This window comes from Falco punctatus (assembly GCF_963210335.1).
Source record: "Falco punctatus genome assembly, chromosome: 2".
Taxonomy (NCBI): Eukaryota; Metazoa; Chordata; class Aves; order Falconiformes; family Falconidae; genus Falco; species Falco punctatus.
The window spans coordinates 7623968-7646096 of record NC_137581.1 but is presented as its reverse complement, the minus strand read 5'-3'; the positions used below and the strand labels follow the sequence as shown (position 1 = coordinate 7646096).

Genomic DNA, 22129 nt, shown 5'->3' with positions numbered 1-22129 from the left:
TCCCTTCATTCAGCTTCCCTCCTATAGAGCATTACAAAATGCTTTGCCCTTATATATGTAAAAGGACTCAAAAGGCAAGTCAAGTAGAATGACTCAGGTCATTAAAATGCAGAATATGTCATCACGCTCCCTAAATATCAACAAGCAGACAACGATGTGAAGTGAAAGGGAAAACAAACATTCCCTAAACACTTTGAAGAAGGCTGCGGTTCCACAGAGCTACCAGACAATTTCCTTTGTGACAACTGCCGTGAGCTACATGCTGGGTAATAACCTGCCACTGCCTAATGGAGAGATGGCAGAAACCGCTGCTTTCATATGAGGACTCCAACTATCAACACCAACCACTGACCAAGGCTGTTAAACCATTATGGACCACACAGGGATTTCAGCTTCTGCGAGCTCGCAGTTCTAGAAGCACAGAAATGTGAGGGCAGCTGTAACTCCATTAAGCAAACATCAGTGTCAACTGCATCGTGAGAAAAGGAGCAAATGCCTCATGTACCAGGCAATGCCAAGGGTGGTGGGAGGGAAGTGTCCTAGTCCATGTAATGCTCCTTCCACGCATACTACCTTACACAGCCTGTCTGATTTCTACAAAGACCAGGAAACCTCCAGCAGTGCCAGCTGAAGCTGATAGTCCTTTACATGAAAAACAGTGCCCTTGTCACAGTCCACTGACACCAGGGTCCAGCTCACACGATCAGAAGGGGAGCCTGGATGAGGCGATAAATCCAGTCTCTTGAAAACAGTTTCTGACTCTGCAACACCTCACACTAAAGCTGTCTGCAGCTTTATGCATTTGGAATGTGTCTAGGCAGTTTAGATAATTCCTTCTCCTTTTTGTTGGGATGTATCTAACATCAAGGTGGCTGGCTCAGGTAGAGAAGTACCTACAGGCTTGGAGGAATGCCAGATGGAAAACTTAATCAAAAATATCTGAAAATATTTTCATTGTTGATGAATATTTGCTTGAAACATCCCGGATCACCTTTACGTACTAGCTACTCTACAAGCTCACTTCTCATTAGCAAGGTCTCAAATTCCAATTCAGGTTGTATTCAGAAGCCTCATAAAAGCATCGGTGTTTGTTAATGTCAACAGCACACCACTGTGTGATATTCTTTATATGGAGCTGTCCTGGTTTTGGCTGGGACAGCATTAATTTTCTCCCTAGTAGCTGGTACAGTGCTGTGTTTTGGATTTAGGATGAGAATACTGTTGATAACAGACCAATGTTTTAGTTGTTGCTAAGCAGTGTTTACACTAAGTCAGGAAGTTTTAAGCTCCTCACCCCACCCCATCAGCAAAGGGGCTGGAGGGGGCACAAGAAGGTGGAAGGGGACACAGCAGGGACAGCTGACCCAAACTGGCCAAAGGGATGTTCTATACCATACAATGTCAGGCTCAGTATATAAACGAGGCAAAAAGCTGGCCAGGGGCTACTGCTTGGGAACCGGCTGGGCATCAGTCAGCTGTGGTGAGCAGCTGCAGTGTGCACCACTTAGTTTGTATATATAAAAGAATTAGAATCATTATCTTCCTTTCCATTAAACTGGCTTTAATTCAATCCTCAAATTCTTCTTCTTTCCCAGTTCTCTCCCCCATCCCTCTGTTGGAGGGAGGGAGCAAGTGGCTGTGTGGTGTTCAGCTACCTGCCGTGTTAAACCATAACAGTAGCCCACCGTTCGCAAGCTATTGCTTTTTTACTATCAGGACAACTTTACATCTCACTAGCTTAAAAACTAAACATCAGACTGGCGTTTCACTAGCTTAAAAAGCTAAGCAAGATCATCTTCTTGACACTTTTTGTGCAGTAATTAGTAAAACAGGGTTCACAAGAGGTGCCCCTGTAAGAGATGACCAGTTTTAACATTGCATTTTTAACGGCTACCGGCAAAAATGCGGTTTCTACTATTAAGACAAATACCTGCAAACAGTGATGTAATTTTACAGTTTGGAAACATCGCAATGCTTGTTTTCTTAGCTATGGTTAACTAGGAATCTTCCACACATTTGTGACCAACTACCTGCTCACAAGGCACAAAGCCAAGCCAAGCCTCCCCCGTCTTTTGGCTGGGCTGCAACAAAGCACTGTGAAGCTGGACACAGAGTCTCTTGGTTTTCCAAGTTCACTACGATATGAACACGCTGCTCAGCACTGAGCAAGGACATCCGATCAGTCCTCTGCTCTCCGTGATGGCTCTCCATAGAGCAGAGCCACGATATAAAAGAGGTCTGTGGTCCTTGTTCAAGGGTAAGACTATCATCACAGTTTGTAAGTGAAGAGCAATAAATGACAATTCTAATCCTCAAAAGTAACAGAAGTGCCCACTGTGGGTGCAAAGACATGTGCGTGTGTGTCAGGCACATTCCCCAGGTGGGAACAAAAGCAAGGAAGCTAAGAAATAAAAGTTGTACTGAGTTAAGAAACAGCATTAAGATGTACGCAGATAACTGCAGAAGATGCATCAGGCAACAGCACAGCCAGCATCCTGAATACTGGAAACTCTTGTTTCCAGCAACTCTTGGCTTGCTGCTGACCTAGCAAAGATACCGATGGGTACCCTGGAAACATTTACTGTCAAAAAAGTACAAGATAACTCAAAAAAAGACTAGCGATTATGTAAGTGGAGGCATATGTCTGTTATGAATCTTCCTACTCCTTGGGAAGAGACAAAACTGTCTGTTTTGTTGCCTCTGGTTTTCTACAAACTACACCACTAAAAAAATGTGTGAGAGAAGACACCAGTCTGACTTAACAAGTGACCTGAAATCTCTCTGCGGTTCCTTTCAGTCCTTCTCACTGTAATTAAATTCCAAAACATACAGATCAAACTTGTTGTAGTGGTTCATTAAAACAATAACAATTTAAAAGTAACCAATCGCTGTTTCCACCGGAGTTTCAAAAGCTTTCTGCTGAGAAAGTGGACTTCAGATCCGCTACATCTGTTAGTCCTAATTGTATATTTTTTTACCAGCTTGCACAGCACCTGTTTGCCTTATCTCTTCTCAGAAAGAGACACCTTGACTACCTGAAAGTGCTAAGCTAAAAAAAAAAATATACAGTGACAGAGCACAGCATTTCAACAAACCAGATAGGCTCCCCTACACATCTGCAAAGCACTGGAGGGTCTGGGAAACCTTCATCGCTTTGGTCAGTCCTTTCAGCCAAGCAATTTATGCAGCTGCAACAGTGAACTGGACACCACTACCAGGGCTATAACTATATAGTCACAAGGCTGACGTGCTGACAAAAAAGCAGAAGCAGCCATACGTATCAGCCAAAGCAACGGCTGGAATGCTGAAATCATTCCCAGGCACAGGGAGCCATTAGCAGGTTCAACCATTTTCCCCCATCAGCATCGTGTAGGTCTACGCAGGCTGATGAAAGCGTGAGATTCAGCTAACATGACATTTTTTAAACATGAGCTATTTGAAGCTGTATTAAAAATTCAGTTTCAGAACTCATACGTTAAACTAGTTTTCTGAGTGAGGAGGGAATAAGCACCTTGCAGAGACACGAGGCTGCAGATACACAGCCACACTTTCCATCTCCTTTGTGCTGCTGCAGGGGGCTTTCTGCTCCATCAAACTGTCCATTTCTGTTCAAGACAACAGAAATTGGAGAAATGTGAGCAAGCTGTGGGGCAATATTGATCAACAGGAAGAGAATGGCATTACCAGGAATGATTGCTATGACTGCAACCACCTCTTCTGGGACAAAAGACAATTTTAAGGATGAAATGAGATAGTCTCACAGCTCTTTCTGAAAAGCTTCTGCACATTGGAGGTGCCAACACCATGAAAGCTCCTCACTGAATATATGTCACGAAGAGATGAGGACGGAGACGTGGAGGTCAGTCGCTAGAGAGGTACAGAAGTAGACCTGCAGAGAGAAGACAGGCCATGACAGACCTTAAAAGAAAGACAAATGGAGTGGTGTTGATACGGTGGAAAGGTGGAAGGCAACAGAGGCTTCCAACAGCAAGGAAAACATGGTTAGAGAAACCAGCCCAGGAAGTGATCCCTATACTTGGATGGGTAAATAGATCAAGATTACATGGAAAAAGAAACACGTTCCTGAAGGCTCTTTTCAAGGAGGAGGAGAATGGCCAAGGGTGAAATTCACTCCTTCACAGCACACAAAGGTCTAGAGAAATGCTTTGTTCATGGTCAACCTAAATATTACAATGGCAAATAAGCAGTAAATTGACTCATCTCTAAACCAGGAACAGTTTTCACTGTAACTTGTGACACATTAAAGTGGTACGGGTGATAGTTAAGCACAGTGGTAGGGGTGATAGTTAAGCACAGTCAAGTGTGTAAAATGTACAAGCTGAAAATGCATAGTCCTGTGGTTCTAGTCATAGAATATTTGTAACTATATTATACGTTAAAAATGTGGAGAGAAAGGATATTTTCAAGTTGACAGCTTCCCTTTAACTTCCCAGGTTGTTACATTTGGGATTGTATTTACTATTTGTTAAAACCTGCAAGTACTTGTCCCAGTTTATAAAAAAAAAAAAAAAACAAGCAAAGCAGGGATGATATTTTCTCTTTCATATATATTTATCTCAGCGAGCAAAGATATATGCACCTATCCAAGAAATCGCTCCCACGGTGATCTTTATACGATCCAGAAGTCTTGGGGTGATATCTTTCTTTATTCTTGGAAACTATTTAAGAAGCATTTTAATAAAGAAGTATTGGTAGACTGCAGAAATATATAATGGGCTCTTAGACCTCTCTACAGAGACCTGTGTCCTTTGCACATGGAGGGCAGTGAATTCTCCTGCTTAGTTGCTCAGATTAGTGAATGATCAGAGTTAATAAACGTGTGAGTGAGACAAATTGCTCTGAAATATTTTTAGAGTGAAAGTTAACTAGAGTACTTTCATCCCTGAATATCAATTTTACAGAACCCTCACAGTTTTATAGGGCAAAGAACGATATTTTTATGAGTTGATGTATTTGTTTTGGTAGGTGGTTCACATATAACTTCTCAAAATCTTATTAGAAACAATGAATTATATCACACACACTTCAGAGGAACTGCTGGCTTGTGGTAGAAGCCTGTTGGCACATTCTGATATTTTTACATAGGTATTTTTTCGGATTACTCTGATATGCCCTTGTTAAAACCTATCATGTTTCAGAAAAATTATTTTAGAAAAGAATATGTTAAAATTGCAAAGCTTTTTGTTAAGTGGTAGATCTAGTAGCTAAAGATACTATGAAAATATCATTTTTGACCTTGGTACACAGAAGTGGAATTTACACAATAGTCTGACCTCAGCGCTTACCACAATAGAGACCCATTGCTTAATTAAAAGTTTGGCTAATTCTGTATACTGGTTAATATTCAGGCACATTTTTATTGGGGTAAATTATTGTTTCTGGACCCTAGCAGCTGCTCTGGCCTGCTCCCAATCCTTTGCAGATGTAATAACAAATCCCAGATCAGAAAACTGCCTAGAGGTTGTTTGACAGGCATATTATAGGAATGTTAAAAAGAAAAAATAAAAACAAATAAACCTGCTGTGGTGGATGTGACTCTTCCATCACTGCTGATCTGGTTTAGTTTGTTTAATGCTGAGATCCCAGTTCTGTTCCCCCTCCCACCAACGTCAGTAGAAAATAATTGTTAAGCTAAACAAACAATTGTTCAATTAAATCAAATATCTCTGTCAGAAAGGAATTATCAGACCAGTAAGCCCTCGAAACTCCCATGCAAGGCACAGCAACATGAGAGTGATGTTAAAATAAGAGTGAGAGGCAACAGAGGAAAAGGCTTTTCCTAGGAGCGCATCTTTTGCCATCTCCTTGTGTCTGCGTGGATTTCGAAGAACAATGTCTAGTTCCAAGACTTGCCCAGCAGGACAGAGATTTTCTGTTTAGAGAGCGGCACGACATGCATGCTGCCCTGCTCTGTGTCATGACTCCATCGGAAAACTCTCCTGTAGGGATTCAGGTTACTGGGGGCAGAACACGACATTCTGGAGCATTTCTGTCCACAGGATGAGACTGTTCTTGGTTTAGAACAAAGACATTGGCCTGACCACATAAAAACACACTCAGAAGCAGCTCTGAAGCGATATTTAACAGACGTGCTGGCACTCGAGTTATTGACAAGCTACAGAACAAATAACAAATTTATAAATAGAGACCCATAGCTGCAGTTAGTTATAAATAAGGTTTTTAATAACACAGTGACTTTGCAGTTACCCATTTCTAGTTAGTTAAACCATTTGAGGAGGCAAGCATATAAAATAATCTCTGCAAGTAAAACCTTATTAATGCATAAAAAAAATACAACTGCAAAGGTAATTTATATTAACAAAAATACATTCAGCCAAGCTTCAGCATTGCTGTTAAACAATGATCTAGTTATGGTTGTTACACATCCTTGGCGCTGAAGGAACACAACTAGCAAAACATAAACCAGGATGTCACTTATACAGTACCCCTTAAAAAGACTGCTGCCTTCCTGAAGGAGAACTTAGTGCCAAACAGAATTACATGGGAATTGGCTCTGGTACAAAATCAACCCACAGACACAAACTGCATTTGATCAGATAAATGTATACTGTAGGAGCTAAATCTAGTGGAGAAACAGACACATAAAACCGAACGTTTTGAACACTTCTAATACAGCATTATGGTTGACTCTTGCATATTAAGTATAATCACTTAAACAGAATCATATTTGGCTCCTGGGGGTAAACCAAACCATACAAATTAAGCTGTACCCAGTTATAAACAAAGAACACAAAAAATCCGTAGAAGAAACTGAATTTTTAGAGGCACATCTAGAAGGGTCTTGCAGGTCCACATTTTTTTAGACAATCTGTTAGTGTGAAACAGATTAACGGTTTGATAATTGCTCCAGGCAGAAGACTTTTAAGTAAGAGGTTTACTACTGGAACTTTTAACAAGCCAGCACTTAAAGGACAGAGAAGCAATTACAATGTTTATAACAGCTGGGTATAAGGATAGCAGGCATTCCTGAAGCAAGCAGAAATAGGATTCATTTTGCATGCCGCAATTGACTGTCTTGGCAAAATGAGCCTCTAGCACAAGAAATGCATGGAACAACAGGAATTAAATGGAGAACTGGAATCTTTGGGGACCATCTCAAAGCAATGATAATATCACACTGTGCTGAATGGAGATTGCGCACGTGAGATTGGTGTGTGATGACCAGACTTGCATAGTAATTGCAAATGATTCTCGTTCAATATGCTGGAAGTATCTGCACCGTATGCCCTATAAGTAAATAGTCTTTTCATGCTACGATGATAAAGGGACAAGCAGACCTTCAGCTACCAGATTTATATATAAGAGCAACAGCAGTGTTCCTTCACCTCAATTTTCCATCTGAATAAAGGTCAAAACATTGCTGACCAGAAATAAGCAGCACTGGAGACCAAACTAATGAAAACAGAGGTTGAAACAAGGGTAAATTTATGTCTTCTAATGAGCTTCTGGAGCTGAGCACAAGCCTGTAGCTTCAAGCAGTGTTAATATTGTCATAGCTAAAGAGCAATTCAATTTTTGTTTTACCAGATGGATACCTCCATCTAGGTACTTTTATGTTCTTCATTATTGTATTTTCTGAGCACCTCACAGTTTTAATTCTGTCTATCTGCACATTTAAGCGAGAGGCATCCTTTACCTAGTGACTGTTTAACGCAATGCAGAGAGTCCTTGGAGAGAAAAATACTTTTTCCCAGGCAAGTGACCATTTGCTAAGCTGAGGAGCCAGGCTCAGACCTGCACACCCGCTCTCAGTCCCCAGTCACCCACTAACTGCTGCACAATTGCAAAGGTTTGACAGCAGAGATGGACAACACCTTTCCCCAGCCTTACCTGGAACTGGGTAGGGCAAGAGCACTCCTTCAACAGTGGAAAACCTGAATTTAAACAGCTTCCAGCTGAATCCCTATCTCACATTTCCTAGGAGTGAAATTGGTCTTCTCTATCCAGCAGGGACAATTTAAGAGCCCTAATTTTAAGAAAACACTTTCAAGCTGTGAATGCTGGTCTTATAAAGCTTAGTCCAAAGCAGTAATGAAGCTCTTTGGAGGAGGCAAAATCACAAAGAAACGCTGTCTTCATGATTTTCAGCAGCAGATCGGGCACTTCCCCAGCCAGTACGCTAGCTGCGGTGAATAGCATGCTGAATGTTTATAAAATAAGGTAATGCTGAGTTTCCCTGCACTGAGTGCTTTCTGTGCTTCTAGTCCAAACAAATTAAGATTAGACTTGCAAAACAGCTGAAGCGCCCATTATACAGGCTCGCCCTTTTCTTACTCTTCCTGTAGCATCTGCTCCTGGCCCCTGCTAGAAGCCAGATACCAGGGTACATATGCAAGGCAATTGTTGTTTAGTGTAAGCCAATGCAGATGCTTTATTACTGCAACTTGAAGTGACTCAGCTTAAAAGTAGCGAGATCCTCAGAACTCAGGAGGCACGTTATGGTTGTAGTGTCAGCTCTCCACAGCCGTGTCCTCAAGGGTAGCTACCTGGCATTTGTTTGTTCCCAAAACAAGCTTGGCTGCGCCATATCAATCAGCTCAATGTCTAAGCACTCTCAGCATCCACAAACTACGTGTTCCTGGCACACCTTCACAGCCTGCTCAGTTAGGTGATCTCCAAACACACTTCCTCCCATATGTTCCACCAACCCTCCTGCTGAACCCAGCATCCCACATGCCCTAAATGCAGTTTGAGAGAGATGAACGTATGGGCCCTGTGACAGTGCCTCACATACTAGGCACGTGGAGTGAGTTTCTTAATCTTTTCTGTTAAATTATCCCACTTCAATTTGAATATATGTGGTGGTGACGATGGGGAGATGGAGAAGAGCTAACAGGGAGAAGGACTTTGCATCTGTGACTCTTCAACACTGATGTTTGGGTACCTGGTAGGGATGGAGGATTCCACCCTTGGGTATGCTGAAGATGACAAAATATGCTGTAACTTTAATACTCATCAGAGCAGTAATAATTATAAACTCTAGGCTATAGAGTCATGTGTCAGCACTCTGTCCTAATAAATATTTAATTATTCCATATAAATTGGCAACAGTCCAACAAGATAAAGCAAAATAATACCAGCTGGCATAATGCATAGTACACTCTCATGGGTGAGAACAGAAGCACTACCAGCTCTGCTCAAGAAGGGAGATGAATATGGATTTCTACATCCCTGGAAAAAGTTCCAGCCAAACAGCCTCTTCATAAGGAAAAATGTATCAACAGTGCCTTCACACACATTGCAAGAGGAGTCTAGCTATGGTCTTATTTACAAAAAAGAGATCATGATTCTGAACCTCAATTAGGATAAAGTATCAGTGTCGTAATGAAGCAGATTTTAAGGGAATAACACCTTGGCCCATTTTTTTAATTCTTTACTTGTTAGTTTATAGGTGTGTCCTGGGTTTTGTGGACCTTAATTTTTTAATTTTTTTTTAAAACCTTCTTTTCTTCCCACCATGCAGTGCACCACAGGATATGGTCCTTAACTGATACCTGGACATGGTGAGATGCCTCAAACACTGTAATTACCAGTTCCCTTTTGTGACTAAGTTCTTAAGTCCTTCTCTCAAACCTCACATACAGCCCTTCAGGAAGTACCCAGAACAGCAAGGAATTAAAACCTGCAGTTCCCAAATCCTGAGTTAGCATTTTCATTAATATACAAATCTTGCAGAGTAGTTTCCAGGATCTTTTTATATATACATGGAGATACAGAGACATATATAATGCCTGTGCTGTCAAGACCCATTGCCTTCCACAGTGCCCACACTGCTCTTTGTTTTGGAAAATAAAATATTTCATAACTCTAACAGCTCCTTTGAGAAGAGTCTGAGCCAACTAAATATTTTCTTTCCCATAAGACCCGATTTTTCATTAGGACCCAGCATTTGTTGCTACATGGGCATGTTAGCTAAAATCACAACACTGCTGAGGAAAATCAGGTCACAAAGGTCATTTTAAAAGACTGGGGGAAAGAAAAGCAGAGAACTTAGACGCTCCTGTTATTATATATGATTAGTTAAACATATGTTTAAGTGCTTTATGGAACAGCCCTGAATAAATTGTTCCCCATGCCTACTGTGAATTGGATAAAAACTAATGGGTTCTAATTGCAGTTAGAGAAACTCCAGTTTGTCATCAGGAAAGACTTTCTATCGGTGAGGAAATAAGTTACCTGGAGAAGTCGTTGACTCTCCACCGTGGGAGGTTTAAAAGAACAGATTAGACAAACATGTCAGGAACTGATCAAACAGTTGACCTGCCCTAGGGCAAGAGAATGGACAACGAGAATTTTTAGGTCTTCCTCAGGACTGTATTCTTGACTTCTTAGACCATAACTAACAGGTTGCACTTCCTTAATTTATTACCCAACATGCCACATTCCCTGCTTGCTGTATGAACATACGAAACAAGTAAGAGCCTTCACAAGTAGAGCCTAGTAAACGTTTTTAGTGAATACTGAACCTGCCTCAAACAACGTTTCATTCATTCTGAAGCTATCCACCAATTTAAATTGATTTTGTCAAGTTGGATTTATAGGAGGGAAAACAACAGGTATAGATTCACACCAAAAAAATATCAATCATATATGTCCTTTCTTCCTTACTCACTAGCACTCACCCAGTGAAATTATTTTGGTCTATGATATTTAATTCTCTGCCAGACACATTGCCACATATATTGAGTTGCTATACAGGGTGAAATGGAATAATAAAGTGATGATAGATAATATTGCATTTTGCATCTGGAAACATTGATGTCACCTATCGTTTGAATAGCCAACAAAGCTGTTAACAGTGGAGTTAACAGTTCAAAAAGGATGTGGTCTGAAGGCATAGGCCATACCAAAACATTTACCAATTTCATGAGGACCAGGAGCTCCTTCAGGGTCAATACCTGAACAGCAGAGTTCAGGTTTTACCAGAGTTTAACAAAAAGCTTGCAAGTAAAAAAAAAAAAAAAAAAAAAAAGCAACAAAAAAACAACCAACCACACAACACTGGGAAGGGAAAAAAAAGGAAAAAGCAGCAAACCCCAATACATTTTGTTAATTCCGTTGTTTGTAGCCATGGGGTGCTGGGGGGGCGGGGGGGGGGGGTCATTCACGCTAAAAATATGGATGCAACTGTTTCTGGCACATATGGTGAACTAACATATTCCCCTGACTTTTCTCCTGCTTTTGCAAGGGCCACTCAGAATTAGAGTCTCCGAGTCTGGGAGATGTCTCTCTTTCGAGACATTCCCCAAGAATGATGGGAGATTATAGGATGGATCGTGACCACCCTTTCATCCCTCTTAATTGCTGAAGATCCAGTCCCAATATGTAAGATACAGCATCAGTTTGTTACAAACCTCTATGGTAATCACAGATGCCAGGTGCAAAAGCATAGAGACCAGCCACCCCTGTATTGCGAACTTGTATTGTATTGCAAACAACAATCTAAAAACTTTTCTGTTACCTGAAAGTCTACACTTTCAGAAAAGCAAATACATCAATGCAAAGGAGGCGTCACAGGATGCTTGACCTGGATAGAGAAAGCTGCTTTCCTTTTTTATCAACAATTAAGACTGGAATAAAAATACAGAAAAAGAACAAATGTATATAGAAAAACAATATATAGACAGCCAAGTCAAGTGAAAGGCATGAAAGGCCTCTGGACTGAATGACCACACTTGGGCTTTTATTGCAGAAGAACGCTGCATGGAAGAGGGGAGTGTAATTTGGGACATGTAATTGAGGATGGAAAAGGAAAGTACAAAACCAGTGTTTCCCATAAGGAACAGACCATGAATAAGAATTTATGTGATGTATAAGATTATCCAGTTACATTTTCATAAGGCAATTTCTCATAGAAAGCAAAGTACTGTATTGGATTTGTACAGCAGCTGGCACATTCAGCATGTGCTAATCAGTTCTGACTCGGAACTGCTGATAGTTTGGTGTGCTGTTGGAAGGAAAAAAAAAACAAACCACAAAAGCCTGTACTTCCAGTCTGTTTTGCCTGTGGTTGGACCCTTAAAACACATACAGGTGTGATTTTTAAAGGGACTAAACGTTCTGTGCTGCCATTACACTGATGAAATTTATGGATAGACAGAAAACTTGAAAATGACAATACCCTGACTGCCAGGGGTACAGACTCCAACCCTGGCTTGAAATGGCTATTCCAGTTTCTAACCAAGTTTCCTATTGCTTTGCTTGAAATCAGAACCTCATTTTCAATAAGAGAAGCAAAATTTGGAGTTAGTCCTATATATTCTATTATTCTCAGCATAGAATTTGCAGTTTACATCCCCCTAGACAAGTCCAGCAGCACACCCCTCAGACAGCAACGAGGTTAAGGAAGACGGGGTTGAGGGTCAGATGCTTTGAGGAGGCTGGAATAACAAGAGTGTCTGTGATCCGCTGTCTTTGTCAGGTGTTTCAAGAGATAACACACTGGAATACACTTTCACCATTTTAAAGCATATAGCTTTGTGCAAAGAAAGGCAGAGATTAGCTAGCAGTGTCTTTAAGCTGAGACTCAAATGTTAAATCATTCATGAGATATATATATAGTACATTAATGTTAAGACTCATTTGTTCTGATTTCACTCAAAATCAGAATGCTTGTTCTCATTAATTCTGCAAGCTTCTTTTGCTAATTAATTTTTACAATAAAGTTCTTCATGTCTTCAGAGAGTTTTGTTCTAGCTGCCTGCAATTCCGATTTATCATTTTAAAGAATCACATATAAAATGGCACATAGAACTACAATTTGCTTCTGGTTTTTTTGTTTTGTTTTGGTTTTGGGTTTTTTTTTTTTTTTTTTAAGAGGAAAGCTCTGTAAAATAGTCATGCCTATGGAAAGTGCTTTGGAAAAACATGTAAAACTTGAAATTGCTTTCTTACCATAACAACAATGGAAATTTTTATACAGTTCCTTCATCTTTGATTTTGGCCTGGATATTTGCAGTTTGCAGTCTATGCCCACTCTATTTCTGTCTCTGTGTTTAAGAACAAAGCAATTCATTGTCTTTGTCTTTGAAGTGCAAACGTGGTGGGAGGCAATTACTTCAGATTGCTAATTTAGTTCATAATAATCTGCAGGCAGGCAGAGGCAGATTAGAGCCAGCGGTGACAAAACGGTTTTGAATCTTTCCACTGGCTACAGAAGAAAAGCCAATCTATAGAACTTTCTTCTCTGTATCTGTTCCTCACACAGAGATTGGTTTGGTTGATAACTCTGTGCACTCGAGCTATGGAAAAGTTCTGCCCAATGTCAGTCCCATGAAATATGAAAAGCCCTATTGAGATTTTTTTTTTACACAGGATACAATTGCTGGAGTATTAATAATCTCAGTGGTGATTAGCAAGTGGAAGAAATAAGATTTCTTTTGGGGGTAATCACACCAAGCATCAGGTAAAGTACACCAAGGAGGAGAAAAAGAAAGGGGTTTTTTACTTCCCCTTTGACAGACAGCAACTGAAAGGATGAAGAAGTTATCAACATGCTCAAGGTCAGAGGGATACCACTATGTATCTTCCATCATATCCTAATCTAATTCCTTAATTAAAGCCATTCTTTCAATCTTATAAATCACTGTGTGGCCTTTCTCAGGCTTGAGACATCTCACTCATATATATATTTTATTTCTTAATCTGTTAAATTACCTCTTGGTTTTTCTGCAGATTTTCATGGTCTGTAGCAGATGTTGTCTTCTCCCATTTCTCTGCAACTTGATTTGCTTCTTCTATTTTTTGCTCATAGCTTTTCTGGGAATTTAACAGTGTCACTTCATAAAATTCTTGAATATCTGTTTGTAAAAAGGAACAAGTAAAAGACATTATTTGACATGCTGGCTTTTGAATCCCTGGTGTTTTTCTTTGGTTAATATATATACTTACACATTATCATAATGATGAGCATGTATTACATTTCTAGCAGAAAGCACCAACAAGCAAATTTGTTTCCTAAAATGTCAATGAGACTATTGAAGTATATTCTCATTTTAAAAAGGCCTCTACAAATAATTTCAAAGTGAAGGAATAGTATTTATAAGGGATTCAAAGAAAATTTTTACATGCATACCTGAACAATATAGGTAAAACAGACCCTTAGACAGGGAGAAGTCAGTCACAGACTGTTTTAACTAATAAACTAGAAATTTGCAGATGCAAGATACCCTAAGAGAAGCTTGTTGTCAGGTACCCACCCCAGGCACCAACACCACTCCCAGCCCCGACTGCAGGTGCATTTGGGAATTATTTTGTTTTAAGTGGGATTCAGAACTTAAGAAAGACTTTGTGGATTCATCATTTCAACCCGTTATCACTCCAAAGGGGCTAGTTAATGTTTGGTTTCAACCAAGAGTAAGCAACAAACCAGGTCTTAATATCCTGTTCAGATGTTTCTATCACATGTACATCAGTTCATACCCCATGGAAATCAAAGATCCAGCAGTGAAAACACTTCCACTGAAACCTGCGCGTATAATAAATGGGGGGGGGGGGGGGGGGGGGGGGGGAAGTGTTTCCCTTCCTTAAAGCAAGAACTTTTTACTCAGACGGTCACATACACAAAGTGACACATTGTCTAACAGAGATATTTGGCTCACCAAAGAAGAAAAACCATTGCATTATTTTAATTAAGAACAATGGACAGGCTTTCTCCTGGATAAGAAAGAAAGAAAAACATTTCTGGGAGAAAGATCACGTCTACCTGGATACGCCCCTGGGACTGTTTAGAAAAACGACCACGCTTTCAATAAGTGGTTCTCTAACAAGTGCTGCCTAAGGCATAAAGAACATGGGAAAGCATGACCCTTAACAGGTAGGTGTCTGGAAAGGCAGAGGTGGGGACAGAGAATCCTTTCTGGTATCAGGTGAACTAACTATAGAGAAAAATCAAGCTTATTGTACTTACACAATGCCTTCCATAAGCATTTGTGACTGTGGGTTTTATTCTCTATTTTGTGAAGAAATGTTCTGTTTACACGTTACTATACATTGGATTGAATTAATAGCAGTCCCAAGGTAACCAGACAACATTTCTGAACAGAAGCTGTGATAAACCTGTACCCGACAGTATCACAAGCCCAAACACCCCAGGATGCTCCAGCATGTCTAAAAATAAGAGTATGTTCCTCAGGAATGCTTCTTCAACTAGAAAGAAAAAAATAAATTAAAATCTTGCAATATTAGCCACAGAGCTTGTCTGGCAACGAGGAAAATACTGGGGTCGTGCTTGAACTTCAGAGGCAGCTGGTAATTTTGTCATACAGGGTCAGATCCCAGATCTGGGAGGAAGACATTGGTTCTAACCGTAATAAATAACCCACCGTGGAGGTAAATCTTCATTTTCTGTTATATGCAGTCTCACACGAGAGGAGATGGAACGGGATTGCAAGTGACAGGCAGAACTGAAGGAGCAGGAGGCAGCAGAGAGAGGCACCCTGAGTTTCTGCACCTTTCCAAGGCTAGTAACAAACTGGGTCCATGCTCATCCTCACATTAAGTCTCAGCTAGATATCTATGAACTGCTCTTCCCTCCTTAGTGACAACTGAAACTGAAGTTTTCTTCTACCTCTTTTTAGAACTTTACAACTCATTATGTACTCTTATTTCTCATGTACAATGGGAAAAAATTAATCAGAAATTTAATTTTAATAACTGTGATCCATAGGAAGCAGATACCAATCTCTATTTCACAGATATATGTGTAAGAATTTATATTTCACATTGCTAAGAATATTTAATTCCACCATTAAAACTAGGACCTACTTTTAAAATTAAAAGCCATAGGACGGCTGCAATGAGAATGGAAGTTTCTCTGTTCTCGATGTGCGGAATTTTTTGGAACGCTCATGGTATAATTGCAAACATTTGTAATATATGGTTTGATGCCAGGTCAATTTGTATTACAACTGCAAGTAAAACATATCAGGTTAATATGTAATTATCTCTAGATAAATACTTTGCAGAAATAAACTAGAAAATTGCCCTCTGGCAGTGGCGTTCAGCTGGCATAGCTGTCATTATCAGAGTATTAAATGGGTTGACACTAGTCAGTCAAGGAAGAGCAGAAGAGCTCTTCCACTCTAACTTTAAAGACCGCCTTGCGCTAGTGTTTTCATTTAAAATAACGTATGAGCCGCATTTGCATGTGCATGCACACGGGCAAAATAAATATTAAAACCCTGGTCTCTTTGTAAAGGTCCTTATCTATTCTGAGGAGGCTGTGGGTTGCTTTCACTAGAATAATGATCACTGGTGTGCGGAGAAGAGCATTTCAGTGTACTTCTACGGTTACAGAAGAAAGCACAGACGATTCGCTTAGTTGGTTGCTTTGTTATTCCATAAGCTAAAATTGCCATTTCTATGGAACAAGGGCAGCCAGCAACTTGCAGTCAATCAAGGTTAGCAGAAAATAGGATCTGTAATTTGCTCTGAGTAAAACCCGCTCTATCTCCATTATGTGAGAGCTGCAATCATACCAGGAGGTGAAAATGGCTGAATGCTACGGAGGATGGGAAAAGAGGTGTGAAGGAGGTAATGGGACCAAGCAGCTGTAGAATCAAGCTTGAAGCCAAGGTCATAAAAGGTAGTTGTGAGAGCATGGTAATTGGTATGTAAAATGACCAAAGGACAACCTGTCTCCTGCTGCGGGCTTACAGGAAGAGAATTCAACCAGGAGACTTAAAGTCTTACACAAATGAAGTCTACCAAGTAGTTCTTGGCACTATGTTTCCTCCCTTCCATGAAAACCAGTAGAGATTACATCTAGAAATAGTAATATTACTATTGACGAACTCCACGAGCACAAGACCCCCCTTCAGATGAGCTGTTCAAATCTCTGTACCATTCCAAACATTTTGTTAAGCAATGAATTCATATTTGTTTAAAGTGTCTGTGAATCTCACTGGATTTTCAGTCCGACTGAATTTGTTCATTTACTTCTTAAGAGATTACTTACTCTACTTAATAAATTCTGCTTGCTCTTCCTTTAGCCTAGCCCAAATGTTTTGTCAGTTTTGCTAGATAAAGATAAATTGCATACAAGAAATTGTATTTATTCTAATATGAGGTAAATCTAAAGATACCGTGATATATTTTATTTTGGATAACTCCAGCACTGGGGAAGTGGGAAAACAAATTTTCTTTACAACAGCATGGTAGAGAACACATCAGTATCACTTTACAAATGTCTGTGGACAAGTATATCATACATCACTGCATCTATGCTCTGCAGGCAGACTCCAAGGACCTCCCTTCTCCCTTCTTACAGACCTGTGCAAGAGCAAGCATGGTCAAACCTCTACACAACTGCCAGGGAGCACCTTCTCTTACTAAAGGTGGACCCACTTCTCAGGGATAAGTCTTGTTTTCTTCAGTTTAAAAAAAATATATTAACTATTTATGCTCACATTAGAGTTGTGCTCACTCTTACCTCTTTTTTTTTCTTCTTTTTAAGAAACTTTAAACAAAAATTATTTGGACAAAGAATAAGAACTGGAGGAAACACAATGCCTTAATCAGATACAAGAGCGACCTTTCAGACAGAAGCTACATAGAAAGGAAAACGTGATCAGACAAAGCCAAACAGGCTGCCTAAACCCTGCCATTTTCTGACTTTTGAGTGGTTGGTCCTGCAGCCCTATGGCCATTATTCCAGTGCAATTTCTGTTCCAACTTATATGCATCACAATATCCAGTCATTATAGGAACACTTTACAAGTCTCATAGCAAAGGGGTTAAATAATACAAGAAGACAGAATTGGTGAATAGCCTAAACAACTCTCTGGCTTCTGTGACCACAGGCTTTCGCCAGCATTCTAATGAGGAAAAAATAAGATAAAGCAATACAATTCCTCATTCATCTGTAAGCAGTTCAGCACCAGAAAGATAGAAGTAAATTGAAGGAAATTCAGACAAAGACAGATGATTAAAGGTCTGAGAGGACTAACTTTTAAGTCAAGATTAAAGGAAGAGAATAATAATAATGTACACTTTCATACTTCCTTTCATTTCAAAGTAAAACAAACATTAAGAACCATATAGCATCAGCTGAGAAAATTGCACAAGGCCTCAAAAAGAAGCAAACCAGCAGGGCTGAGCTGCAGAGGCCCCAAAAATGAGCACACCAGGTGTGTCCATCCCTTTGTGGTCCATAACACACTTACAGTGGCTTCAGAATCACCGGTGATTCCAAACAGCATTGCTCCATTTTGTACAATGCTTCTGCGGGGAAGGCTAGATAGAGCTGCACAAGCAAGTCTGGAAAGATCCCCCGGTGCTCTAGGAATGAGGCAGGAGCCACTCGCTCCTGCAAGCTTTCTCCTTTATTCAAGATACTAGCATGACTTCAAGTCAGAAGGGAAAGGTGGTCAGGATTTGCTCCTATTTATGCACCTTGGTGGCCTCCCTACTACTGAACTATCTTCAGCTGTGTAAATCAACGTAATCCAGCTGGTAGCCCCAAGGCTGGATGAAGCATATGAGATAGCTTTGGCATCTGTATGATTTTCACCTACCCAGAGAAGCACTGGCAGGTGCATCTCAGTACTTTCACAGACACATTCAGAAATTTAACCATCAAGGCACAAGTGTCCCAATGCATCGAGCAGGTGGGATTACCCCAGCATAGCTCTTTAACGCCATCTGACCTATAGCTGCACTTTGCATGTACCTAATTGTTGCAAAGGGTTAGGAAGTGAGAATATCCAAAGATGGGGTTTCCAAGGTGATAAGGTGCAAAATGCAGAGGCTCAACTCGAGCTGGTACTGGTTTACAGTACAGCAATACAGTGAGGACAGATTTCCATGGTACCAAACTCAGGATTCAGAAGACAGGGGTCATAAAGAAAACCAGAGCAGGAGTGGAAAGAAAAACCTCTCGTACCTCTTTTGCATTTAAAAAAATAAGGGGAGGAAGAGGAAAGTCTGCATTCCAGTAACAAACAAGCCGATACCGGGCTTTCTGGTACCATCTATATTTTATAGAACACAAACAATTAAGCTTAAAAGGATAATCTTGTACGTCGCTTAGCCTGAAGTTGTACTGCATGTGTCAGCAAATGCTGCCTTCCCGGTGACTTGACAGTACATGTGGCCACTTGTAACACAGCAGGGCAAACTATTCCATGCACCGAACCTTACCCAAAGCCCACTGAACTTGCAGACACCTACCCACCACAGCGTGCTTTGACCTCCAGGAAGGGAGTACGCTGTGCTGACAGCTGTTCCAAAAGCTGTTCCCTTCATTTGTGCTTAGCAAGGAGAGAGGATTTCTTCACGACATACATATTGCTACTGTCCCTCTTCACTTTATGTCTTGAGACAATTTAGAAATGGCACCAATATTCTGGTACCTGCAGTAATTTTCTGTTGCTTTTGCAGATAGCCGTACATTTTTGCAATTAACTATAACAACATTCATGATGAAGAATCCCATTACGCAAGAAACGAGTGCTCTGTGCATCATATTTCTACAGACCTGAACTGGGAAATGGAACAAATACTCTGCAGGATAAAAAGCAAAGGTGGGTTTTTTTCCTCCTCCTTCTAGAGGTCCTTAGCCATGGAATTCATTTTTCCTATGCTGTGCCAGTGCCCTGACTTGCTTTGCGGTATAACTCCCATCTGTTTTTCCAGGGCATTCAGGGACAAGGTGGAATCGGGGTCTAAGGCAACAAGCAAACACAAGCTGTTTCCTTTCCAGGAAATTTGGGGCAGTCTTTTTGTCTGTGTAGGATAGTGTCTGATATGTACCTTTTAATGTTGTGTAACCCAGCACAAATGGTTACTGTCTGGCAGAACACTGCGAATCAAAATAAAGTCAATTGTTACAGGCTCTTGCTGCAAGTCCTTTTTTTAACGAAGGGAACATTACAGTGTACGTCTAAATGGCATCATTTATATCCTGGGGACTAGATTATGCTGGGTCAGCTTCAGCCATCTGGTCTGAATTATTAGGTAGGAGTAAGGAGGATTGTGCAGGATGTTGTTCAAGAAGGAAAACTGATTCATGCGGTAGAAGTAGCAGGGAAGTGATCAGAGATGATACCAGCCTGCTAGTAAAGAGCTTTAAAGGCCTTGCCCGTGGAAGCAGTCCAAAGAGAGGTTAAATAACATACCTCACCAAATGTGGCTATGTTTTGTGTTGGTTGTTTTTACAAGTAAAATGTTTCCATATTGAGTAAAATAGCCACTACGAGAAAGAGAAAATAAAAAGCAAGAGAAGAAGAAAGCTGAACTTGAAATTGGGTGTTTTCAACTAACGCAGGACTATAGCACAGACTGGATGTGAGAAATGGCATATCTCCAGTTATCAAGCTGGTATGTAGCTTTATGTCACGGTGAGCTCAAACTGGGCCCCATTAGCATCCCTCCATGCAGCTGCAGTCAAAAATGCCTTTCCCTTTTCAGCTGTATCTCATTCCCAGGGCTCCACACATATTTTCCTTGGGTCCGCGCTAATAAAGGTGGTGTGACATGCAACAAAAAAGGAAAAGCTCAAGGCTTGTTTCTTTGCAATTGGCAGGGGTAACACCAAGATATGTCAAGTCAAAATGAAAGTTAGGAGCCCAGTGGCAAGGTTTACAAACATGAGCTTTTGGCGCCCGAGAAACATAGATGCCAACCCAACAGCACGAGTTACTGCAGAAGGAGAGAACAGGTTCTCTGTGCCATGCAGGCGGCAAAACGGTGCAGTGCAAGCCAGGGAAGTAGTCTTCTGCCAAATGCCTACAGTTGATAAATGTTCCTAAATCTATTAAAAGCAGCATACTGTGGTAGAACATGTACCAAAGTAGGCAGCAAGAAATACAAGAAATGCAGTTTCTGTTATTAACCTGTCATTATTCTTGAGCTTCAGCAAATTGCTTCTGTTTGGCCTTGATAACTTTTTGAGGTCCCTTCCAACCTGAATTATCCTATGAACTTTTGCGCATCTAGATTGTAAGCTCTTTGAGGCAGAAACCATTACTAAGCAGGTACATACCTGACCAAAACTGTATCTTATCAAAAAAGCTCTGAAGCATTCTACGTGTTGCAATAAGTAACTAAATGGTTATCAATTAATGGCCTTTGCAATAGTTATTTAGATGTATGGGGAAAAAAATATGGTTTTGAGTACTTCTGGCTTAGCTGTACAATAGTATCATGATTGGGTTTTGTAATATATCCAAGATACAACCAGAGCTCTCCTGAAATTCTCAGCTAGGAATATCTGCCTCAAAGGCAGCTGTCCAAAATCCAGGGAGAATAAAATTTTCCACACAGATTGCTGTACACAGAGAAGACAAAATAATTGCTGCAGCCCTCTCTATGTTAGCAAAGTTTATGTTAACAAGTGAGAACTAGAAAGTGACCTCAGACAGTAAAGTCAGTATTTAAGACTGTTCAGTGACGATATTGAGTATATTACTACAGTTTCACCCATATATTATATATCTTATCATAAATAAGCACCACAGCCTCGATTTGAGCATTTGCCACTGACAGTATGTTATGGTTAACATCTACGGTTGCTAATTGTGTTTTCAGTGGAACAAGAGAAGAAACTGTAAGGCAGGTTCATTAAAGCACAGCAACACAGTTGCAAGTGGGCACAGTAGATTAAATTAGTAAGTGTCGCACTCAGTTCTGCTCATTCTGTTTCTAAAGCTTAAACTGCAGAAAAGCAGAGCAGCAAATCCCAGATCCTGTGGCGAGGTTTCATCTTAAACATGCCAGCCAGGGCCTGCAGATCAATGCACAATCTGCAAGAGCCAGAGTAGGATCACAAGCACATGCTGGATGCTTTGCACCTCCGGACAACCAGGAATATAATTGAACCGGTTCCAGGATTTTTTTGCAATAGAAAATGATGTAAACAGAATGTGCTCTTAATCTTAAAAAGTGTTCACAAGTGACAGCTAAGGAAGCACTAAAAGGCCAAGGCAAGGTTTCCTGTGCTTCAGGATAGACCCTTCATAAAATGAGTTTCCTTTGAAAAATGATGATTTGTATCAAGTTCTTTTCCTACAAGCTCAAATACATTTAGCTTTTTCTCAGCACTGTGTACCGCCCTGCATGTAGCACAGAATCACAGTATCGTTTAGAT

The 22129-nt window shown here is 40.4% G+C and overlaps 1 protein-coding gene across 7 annotated transcripts in view; it reads right to left on the bottom strand.

Annotated features, from left to right (window-relative positions):
• DLG2 (discs large MAGUK scaffold protein 2) overlaps nucleotides 1-22129 on the bottom strand; it is a 1068724-nt gene that overhangs the window by 932197 nt on the left and 114398 nt on the right. For all 7 annotated transcript variants that reach the window (XM_080375907.1, XM_080375911.1, XM_080375888.1 and 4 more), the window contains one exon: nucleotides 13699-13841. In XM_080375907.1, coding sequence (XP_080232033.1) covers nucleotides 13699-13841 — 143 coding nt within the window. The remainder of the gene's footprint in view (nucleotides 1-13698; nucleotides 13842-22129) is intronic.